The sequence below is a fragment of the Mercenaria mercenaria genome, chromosome 4 (genome assembly GCF_021730395.1).
Source record: "Mercenaria mercenaria strain notata chromosome 4, MADL_Memer_1, whole genome shotgun sequence".
Classification (NCBI taxonomy): domain Eukaryota; kingdom Metazoa; phylum Mollusca; class Bivalvia; order Venerida; family Veneridae; genus Mercenaria; species Mercenaria mercenaria.
The window spans coordinates 81,679,531-81,689,643 of record NC_069364.1 but is presented as its reverse complement, the minus strand read 5'-3'; the positions used below and the strand labels follow the sequence as shown (position 1 = coordinate 81,689,643).

At 33.9% G+C, this 10,113-nt stretch overlaps 1 protein-coding gene across 1 annotated transcript; it reads right to left on the bottom strand.

Moving 5' to 3' along the window:
• Nucleotides 1-1,981: 1,981 nt before the first annotated feature.
• LOC128546062 (monocarboxylate transporter 13-like) lies at nucleotides 1,982-8,372 on the bottom strand. The gene is made up of 6 exons (XM_053542448.1): nucleotides 8,193-8,372; nucleotides 7,274-7,417; nucleotides 4,737-5,009; nucleotides 4,075-4,437; nucleotides 3,320-3,445; nucleotides 1,982-2,908 (listed from the first exon to the last, which is right to left on the bottom strand). The coding sequence occupies exons 1-6, from the start codon at nucleotides 8,362-8,364 to the stop codon at nucleotides 2,670-2,672; spliced, it is 1,317 nt and encodes a 438-aa protein (XP_053398423.1). The 5' UTR covers nucleotides 8,365-8,372; the 3' UTR covers nucleotides 1,982-2,669.
• Nucleotides 8,373-10,113: the final 1,741 nt, after the last annotated feature.

The window sequence follows — 10,113 nt, the reverse complement described above, 5'->3', positions numbered from 1 at the left end:
CCTTATCATCGCTTATATAGATTTGAAAATATCTAACGAACTTCAGTTCAAAAAATGTTGTTTTAATAAGGCTTGAAGATCGAAGGAGAATGTCATATGAGAGTCAATGTCATTTGAATATAAATCAGTGTGTAAATCTTGCCACAAGGATTGTTAAGTGCGAGAATGACCTAAATCTGGTCATTTATATGGTCTTCAGGCAATCTGGTTCGTATGGACGGATGAAGGTCAAAGTCATCTTGATAGTTTACTTTCGATCTTGAGTTATAGCAAGTTACGATCATTATGACCAACAATTTTGTTTATTAAGGTTTTAAGTTGAAGTTGAAGGGCATATGAAGATCAAAATTATTTCTTTCTATGTCAGTTTGTAGGTCTTGTCACAAGCATTGTTGAGTGTGAGTTGGAATGCAGGCGGTTCGTAATTGTGGGCTGTAGGCAATCTGGTTCATGTCAGAACATAACAAATACTCACACATCGTGCTTGGTATCATTGCTATGATTATAGTTGAATTGCTGTTAATAATAGGATTTGGGTCCTTTATGGACGGGTTAATTACAGTCAAAGATGGATCCCAGCATCACACATCATGTTATATACAAAAGAAAAAAGGGAACCAACTATTTGTTAGAGCAATTACTCGTTGTAAAATAGTATGTTCAAATTTGAACCAATCAAAAACAAGTTCTATAAATAGCACCAATCAAAGCGCACTTCTGCTAGGGTATAACTAGGTAAATAGATGCGGACGCAGTGGTCCAGTTGTAACAATGTTTGTCTACGAAACCAGGGGTCGTGAGTTCGAACCCCAGCTCCTCCAACCTAAATTACTAACATTGGGATAAGAGTCCCATGTATGGGTGCTTAACACTTGGCACGTTAAAGAACCAGAGAAGCTTCTGAAATTGAAGCGTCTTCTGTATCATGCACTATCCTCCTACTAATATTACTAATAGTCATCTGGAGGAGTCGCCCTTATGGGTAACCGGTTGCGACTCTAAATATATTTACGTACGTAAACGTATCCAGCGATTGATACAGACACACCGAGGATTCAACTAATAATTTATCCTAGTACCTTGATGAGAAAATTATTGCAGGCGGACAAATTATTTAAAAGAAGATAAACTGTTGCAGAATTGTCACAACGGCCAGCGCATAGGAGTTTTACCTTAACGTTAGTTGAATGCTATAGACGATAGCAAATATAGGCTGAGCTTCGGAAAGCTGAGGCAGAGACACAGAGTTTGGTTATCTACTGAGACAAATGGAGAGTTCCAGCTTATAGGCTAGGTTCAGCGTGATCGGTGAATTACAGCCAAAACATCGGGGTCATATCTGTATGATAGTTGAACGCTATATGTGATAGCATATAGGCGCTGAGTCAGAGCAAACATATTGAGTTGCAGCTTCAATTAAGAGGACACAAGCTGAACATCTATGCGATAGGACTCGTATGTTGTTGGTTCAAAGACATTGTCTGTTGGTAACAACAAAGGACCAGTCAAGTATAGCATCTCCAGCCTATAGGAGTTTTAATTGATTATCATTAGTTGAAGGTTGATAGTTTGAAACATAGTGATTTACCTGATCCCTGCTCATCAATGAAATCATTTACGAATCATTGGTACATAAATCATTCAGGCAAGGTAGCCAGAGAAAAAAATATATATATATGAGATATATTGTCTCACCAGCTCTACGTTTTATCAAAGGACATTCTACAACGTTTGTAGATGTGTTTCACCTACGAAGACTAACATGGGCTATACCATAGAGTTACAGATAAATACCATAAAGTTAAGTCTTTAAAAATCTACAAGACGATCCTTTGGAAGCATAGAACGCAACCGAGCAATAAAAGTAGACTCAGACCATGACAGGTAACGAATTTTGCAACAAACTCCGCCTCTCTTCTTTCCAACACCCCATCCCCCTCTCCCTCTCCCACCCAACCCTAGCACTAAGTCTGCTTGAAAAGAGAATATCTGTTTTTATGGGCACGAGATATAATGCTGCTACCATTCATAAACAAAGTTGCAGCAATCAATTTATATGTATATGTATTACAGTTTTATTGATAAGTTTCTAATTCCTTCATCATAATTTTATGTTTGCAATAGAATTATATTTATTTATCTACGAGAGGCAACAATAAACTATTCAGTTTCTTCCATCGCTACTATCTTCCGGTATTATTCAGGTATATATATATACTTGAAATGGTCAATTTTGTCTTTAACTCTTTCTCTTGTAATTTGTTATATTATGGTGGGAGCCAAATTTATCTTTTAAGTAATAAAGGCTTTTTTATAATCAGTTAATTTTGAATCAGTTAAAAGCTACAGACTACAACTAGGCAGTAGTTAAGTTTACGTTAAAATATCTGTATTACAGTATAATATAGAACAATGGAAAAGCACAGATCAGCATAAATACGTTTTGTTTTAAATATTCAAAAAGGAAGTTCGACAACCCATGAAATAAAGATAAACGAATTCATGCAATGTTGCATTTAAAATGTACATACATGTTATAAGAATAAAAATGAAAAAGCAGCACAAATGTATAATTATCATTCCCGTTTAACTGTATATCTTAATTAACCGAAGGAGTTAAGAACAATGTATATAAGGTATATTGTTTTTGCCTATATAATCTTATACAGTCAAATATACGAAGAATCAACAACTACAACATCATCTCTTTTCTTACTATGAACTTGAAACTCTTCGCCTGTAACGTATGAAGTATTTTCCACAGATTCCATAGCATATGACTTTCTTGATTTTTGTCCACATACTTCCCTTATTCCAGTTATTAGTTCAAGCAAAGATCCAATAAAGAACAGAATACTTGAGAAAATAAATGCTCCCCTTTCTGTCTTGAAATGATCGCTTACAAATCCTGAGGAAGATATAAAGTTAATAAACATACAATATAAATAAAAGAGCTTATCTTCGCAGCTCTGATTGATTTTCAATTTGCTTCAAGCATTCATGTTTGAGGCAATCACACCATAAAACATTAGAAAATATACGTAAGGTAAAAAGATTTCCTTCTGCTGTTTGTTGTGTCAATTTTCAATGATTTATGCGTTTATTACACTTGAACTATGTATTATGTTTGATATCTGAAATAAAATCTACGAGGTGACTTTATATCAGATGGACGAAAAATATATCGTATCTTTTTCTTTTACATTTGCGAGTTTTGAAAAGAACAATGCGTTATACTTGTGGCAGTCGTACAGATTCTGGATCTTAAAATCTTCGTATAGCTATTAAATAATGGTTGTCATAGCAACCGGCACCAAACCTGCAAGAGGCATCCCAGCTACAAGTGACAATCCCCCAAAAGTCAAAACAAGGCCATAACCGAATCGAACGTCTACAACAGGAAGTAACTGAGCAGACGTGACGAAGTGTAATCCAAAAAAACAACCTAAAATGTATTCATTAATACTTAAACTAAAACGAGAAATAGTCATTTAAAAACTATTTTAAATCTATACATGTTTTACATTATATTATTATGCATCTAGCATATAACAAAAAGAAATTATGTAGGATAGGAGTTTGTCCCGTAGAAATGAACTTTGCAATAGAGTTAGTAGACGCATCTGTATTTTCCAGGTTTCTGGTCTGAAAATTCAGCTGATGTTATTGATAACTTGTAATCTTTGGGAAAAAAGTTATTTAAGAAATTTCAAGATGTTTGCAATGTTGTGTCTTCGAGAAGAGAATTGAGAATGGTGTAAATACAAGGTTCTATTGCTTTACCTCGTTCATTGCGTTCATCATACACATGCAATATTTTATTAGTGCCGTTGTGTTTCTCTTTGTCATTTTTCACATTAACAGATATAAAAATGGCTGCAATCGCAACCAATTTCGTTTTGCAGCCATTTTAGGTATGTTTTCCTATATACTTAAGTTTTATATAATAAAATTTAGCATGGGTTCCATAGCAAAGCCGTATTAGTACTTCATGTACGAGATATTTTGCTCAAGACGACGGCACAATGAACGTATTAATATACTTTAATGTAAACAACAACAGCCTATACATACCTGACCCTAAACCAAGAAATGCTGACATGATAACAAAAGTTCCAATAGATCTCGATAACGCAATTAGACCCGATGACACACATAGAACCATTATGCCGGCACTGTGAATTAATGCCAACTTACTCGGGATCTTGTGCACCAAAAATCCAGACAACAATCTACCAACCAAGTCACAGGCTCCCATTGTCATCACACAGCTATACACCTCACTGGAACTTCTACCGAATTCATGCATAAGGTCCGGTAAAAGTGTTGCAGGAGCATAAGCAACGAGATATACTACACACGTTGTCACAAAGTATAACATGTAGTTAAGGTTTTTTAGACATCTTGATAGAGATAACTTCCAACTGTTTTGCTGGCCTGTAAGAAAGAGAATATATTTTAAAACCATGCATATAAAAAGACAGCCTTATCTGGACATATGCATTTCAGGTTTCTTATAATTTAGAATTTATAAGCAAAAACAATGATATTTAAACATTTCATTATCAAACCGAGTCTGCTTTTATTCTTCTTGGTTGCATTTTTTGCTTCCAAAGGATCTTTTTTACAGATTTTATTAAGTGCACATATTTGAAGAAAGAAGAAGACTTCTCTCGCCTTCTCTCGCATTTTAATACGCATTGTAAGTAACTACCATAATAAAATGTTACACTAACCAGGACTTGATTCTGAACCGGAGTCTATGTGTAGTTTCGGTGGAAAGAAACTAAGACCTGCTGGTATCCCAAGAAATGATAAGCATGCGAGAAACATGAAAGCTTTCCTCCAATCAAATTGTTCTATCAGTATTGTTAGGACAGGCGGTAATATCAAAGCACTCAGTGGAATTCCAGCACCGGCGACAGTCATTGCCACAGGGCGCCATGTGTTGTCAAAGTGAGGTGTCAGGACAGTATATCCGCAGTAATGTGATATTCCAGCGCCTAAACCTTGCAACAATTGTATAGAGGGAATGAAGTCATTTGTATGCATGTCAAGACATTATAGAAACTGTAAAAAGATACCAATTCGAAAAAAATCAAGTTTTTCCAGTTTTTTTTCAAGTTTTATTTACTGATATTCACCGGTTTAATTTATAATGTGATTAATACTACAGATATGGAACTTAAACATACAAATGACATATAAATTATTTCGATTAGGAAAAGGGCCACAATGACAAAGAAAAAAAAGTAGCAGGGGAAAGCGTTGAAGCGAATTTTTGGCCAGATCGATATATCCATCAATCTTCATTCCGCCAAACTTCGAGCAAATAAACGGAAGACAAAAACGAAATAAAAGAAAAAAAAACGACATCGAAAATTACATCGACGAAATTTTACGTATCTTAAATACACCCGTCTCGCTCTTCCCTGAAACATTCGATTGTATTTATTTTTCTATTCAAATTCTGTGTTCCTTGCTTAATTGACACCGAAGTATCTCGTGTATTTGTTCCGTCCATTATCTCGGCTAAACTATATCATTTCACATTTATTATCCATATGATATTAACATATTACAGCTATGCACGTTTTGCTTATCCGACCACTGCGTATAAATAGTCTATCGTACATCCTAGATTTTCAAAAGGATGATAGTATATAATGTATCGCATCATAAAAATTTTTGTTACGACTTTTTCAAAAGAAATATTAACTTTACTCAGGTATAAACAAAATTTATCATATGTTTGACGTCGCGGGAGTGTAATAAAGCCATTAAATAAAAATGATAATACACTAGTGTAATAAAGCTTTGACGTCGACGTCGTTTATAGCATATGGGACGTTGGTTAAATTGACTTGTTTATATAGTAAAAGAAAGTAGAATTTTTGATGTTTCGGCAGGAAAGGCTAACATGTGATAAAAAGAATGCTCCCCAGTGGTGGTTTTGCCACTGACCGTTCCAAGGCGGTGCCCCACTGTGTTCCTGTATTTGATTGTTTTGTCCTTTTGTGTTCATGTTTGTGTATGGTGTGCAAGAGTTGTTCGTGTGTGTCTTTGGGGAGGCTGCGTTTTTTGGACGTGGCTTTCCCTGTTGGATATTCTTCCTTGTTTTTTTCCACATTGAATTTATTAAACTCGTTGAATAAAATTGATAAAATGCTCATCAGAGCCTCGCATTTTATTATTTTAATAAATTCAAAATGAAAAGACACTCATGTAATATCCTCTATTTACAAATGAAATTCCTTTACAACTGATTGTTATTTCTTTATCAATATACTTTTTTTAATTTTAGACTTATTGCAGCATATATAGCTCAAAATATAGGACATGGAAACTTTAGCCGGTATAACTTCAAATACCAACCATAAAACAAATCCGCCAGTTATGGTGAAAGGTATATACAAATATTATCCGGTCTAAAGAAATATTGTTCAAATTTATCAAAACTCATAATAAAACTGTCAAACGAGAAAAATCAAAAGGGAAACGAAAACCGAATTTACAGCAGTAACATATACTGAACATATTACATGAACATCTGAACGTCAAAGATAATATCTCATCATCTTGCCTTGGAAATTTGCATTTAAATTTTGATGTAACTAAAAAGTTTCTTATCTGTGCAATATCGCTTATTATTGCGTAACTTTAAACGAGTAAGTCACATGTTACAAATAACTGTTAGCAAATTTAATTTCTGTATTTATATCTTGAAACCTCTTGACTTCCCTTAATATGTAGCCCGAGATTTTTCAGAACTTGGGGATGGTACCGGTTCCGGTTCCGGTAAGATAGGGAACATGTGCCATTCTGAATTATGAATTTTGTGAAAATTCTGAAAATAAAGCATTTCTTTCGATCGATAAGGGCGTCAGTGCCTTTTAGAGGGGTACATTTGCCTATTAATAAAAGTGGTATTCTAAATACGATTGTTACACTTGATTTATTTCTGAAGGAAATGATTCCGTAATGACTTTATTGAACATATTGTTGTGTGTATCTAATATTTAGATTTACACAATTCTTGACTGAAATAAGTAAAAATGAATTTTCAAAATTTACAGTGGTTTCTTTTTGTTAAAATCTGGGGAATATTTTTAGTTAGGGAATATTCCATTAGGGAGGACAAAAATAATGAATGACTGTGTTTGTTAAAAGAGTTTTGTTACTTTTCTTGTTACCCGGTACTGATGTCACAGATTATATGGAGTGAAAATGCACACAGTGAACATATTTATGAGAATATGAACTGCTTTCTTACCTGCAAGTAACCCGTATGTCATATACACATTGCTCATTTTGGTTGCAAATATACTTGTCAGCATGCCAAGTGATAGAAGTACCGAACCACACACAGCCGGCCATCTCTCACCTATCTTGTTAGTAATAAAACTCAGTGGAATACCTGATATGTGAAATTCATAGCTACGGCATAGTGTAAACAAATGATCTGTACAATGTGTGTAATGCTTTCATCTTACAAACACGTACTTCTGTATTAACGTCAAGCCAAGATAATTATAAACCAGATGGAAACTTTTGAGTTTCTTTTGTGGAGGAGGAAAGCCCAATGTTACCCTCCAGACACTTTTACACGAGTGGGCAACTAGGTACAACCACCGACCTTCCGTAAGCCAACTTGTTGACTTCCTAAATTATGAAAGAATTCAACACTCAAGCGAGGTTTCGAACCCATAGTGGCAAGGGCGATTGAGCGATTTGAAGCTACAGAGTCCTCATACGAATACGTATAATAGAACATTTAACGATTTCGTGATGGATCCCAAAAACGAAATTATGGCAGAGTAACGTCAATGTATGTAGCTGATATATCTTATACGTTCTTTTTAAGCTGATGTTAAATCATTTTGTGTCAATTAAACTGAACATTTTCATTACAGAATAAGTAAGCCTTCTAACTTAAATGGCGAATTTCACTTTTTATAATTATTCATAAACGATCAATGTGTAAGAAAGGGTATCACCCAATATAAAGGGAACGATTGTATTAAGTGATAAAGGTCTATTCTTCCTTTTACTGTCTGTAGTTAACAATTAAACATGAACTTATCATAAATGTATCTTAATGAAATAACACAATTTTCTCCAAGATTAACTGTTTGATATTACATTCATTCTTTCAATTATGTAACTATTTTATTTTAGGTTCAAAATCTTACCTAAAAGTCCTAGCAATCCGTTGAAAATAGACGCGATCCAGGCCGCTTCTGACTGACTTGACCCGAACTCTATCCTCATTTCCCTGTATAAAACGCCAAATGAGAGGCTCATCCCAGCGGATATCATATGCAGAAACAGACACGCGATTACAAGAAATATCTTCCTCACCATTTTCCTAATTTTCCATAGGTAATATATATAGCTGAACAAAATATACAAGTAAAGTAAAGACGCGCCACAAAAGAACTGTATTCTTTTGTATTTCCACAATGGTAATTATACACGGTTTGCATGAAAAAATTGTGAAATAACAATTATATAGTTACAAATTGACAGTGACATATACAAGGCCAAGACAATGTGTGTAATGTCTAAATACATAAATAAATTGATGTAATAGTATGCACAATACTTGATGTATTAAGGTGTGATTAGTCCACACTTTGTTTCTACAGTATAAGATAACTATTATTATATGCTTTTCAACTATACTGAAAAGAGAAGAAATGAAACAGTTTGCAGATTAAGTTGTGAAAACACATTTATTCAGGGAGTGCCTAAAAAGTCCACCTGTCATGTTGTCCCTCAAATTCAGGGAGAAGCAAAGCTAATGGAATTGATGAGCTATCATATGAAATTTTAAAGAATGATACTGCAATCTCATTTTTTGAAGAGTTTTGAATTAACCTAACGGTGTCTTAATTTCGCGGAAGCTCCTTCGACCGCGAATTATAAACCCTTATTGTAAACAACAGAAAGGGAGGTCACTCTTCCTAGACATGCAAATAATAATAAATACGCATATTTTGAGGTAGATTGAAAACGAAAGTAGGATTTACATCGATACCGATAATAAATTACCTCCTTTGCGGAGAGCGGAATTGGTCTCACTGAACTATCGAGTTTTGCTTTCTTGATAATAAAACCAATAAAACATTCTTCTATTTGATGTTTCCTTTTTAAAATTTGAATATTTTTTATTAATGAATAGAGAGCAATTTTCAATATCTCGAAATGGTATTTTTGAAAATGACATCAATTTCTCAATTCAAACCGATAACAAATGGTGTGATCGTTCTTTGTTGCGATCTGTTAAACATTGTAGATAAAATGGCCAGTAAATAGAGAGTTTGAGATTTCAACCATCGCCTTCGCCTTCCCCTTCAACTTCTCTTGCGAAGTTAACGAATGAAGTTGAAGTTCGATTAAAATTCCTTGGGATTTCAAACTTTAGAATGAACCTTACTTTATTTAATCCGCCCATTCAATTTATCCGAAATTATGATCGGTTTTTTCTTTCGTGCATTTTGATATCAATTGTCCAAAAGGGCAGGGCTTTTTCAAGAGGTTTAAAAATGAAAATTAAATAAAATCATTTCAGTTAATATAATCATCGCATGGATATTAGTGCAATTACGATAAAAAAGCGAAACAATGTGAACAATGTAAAAACTCGTTGGTTTTCCTCCAAACATTTAGATTTTATATAAAATGATGTCAGTATACAATTTACGATAAATCATTGTAAATCATACATGAGAGGAAATGAAAATGTATTTTATTGTTGATAGTGTTCTTGAAAGATGATGCAGTTAATATTTTTCAAACAAAAACATGAAACACCAACTATTACAAATGCATTTGTCGATATACTTTGAAATTAAGTTGAATATGCGATAAAGCAAACACTTTAGGCAGGACCATAAAATATAAAGGACAGATTCATCCGTCAAGCTGTTGACTAGTATTTCATAGTTTTTCTTAAAGTTTTCTTTTCACTTTAAATTGGTACTTTGTACATCATATTCCTGATGTAAATCTAACCTTTTAAAAGATATGTTGATATCGTGAGCCAATATACACAAGTAGTTATGAATACATCTAACAAGCGAAATGAAACAAACGTAAGATACTCTCTTG

Excerpts from the sequence above, each read along its gene's own strand:
- LOC128546062 (XM_053542448.1), bottom strand. The coding sequence starts at position 8,364 with ATGGTGAGGAAGATATTTCTTGTAATCGCGTGTCTGTTTCTGCATATG. Across the intron at positions 7,418-8,192 it reads CGGATTGCTAGGACTTTTAG|GTATTCCACTGAGTTTTATT; the intron begins GTAAGATTTTGA and ends TTCACATATCAG. Across the intron at positions 2,909-3,319 it reads AGCTGGGATGCCTCTTGCAG|GATTTGTAAGCGATCATTTC; the intron begins GTTTGGTGCCGG and ends TATCTTCCTCAG.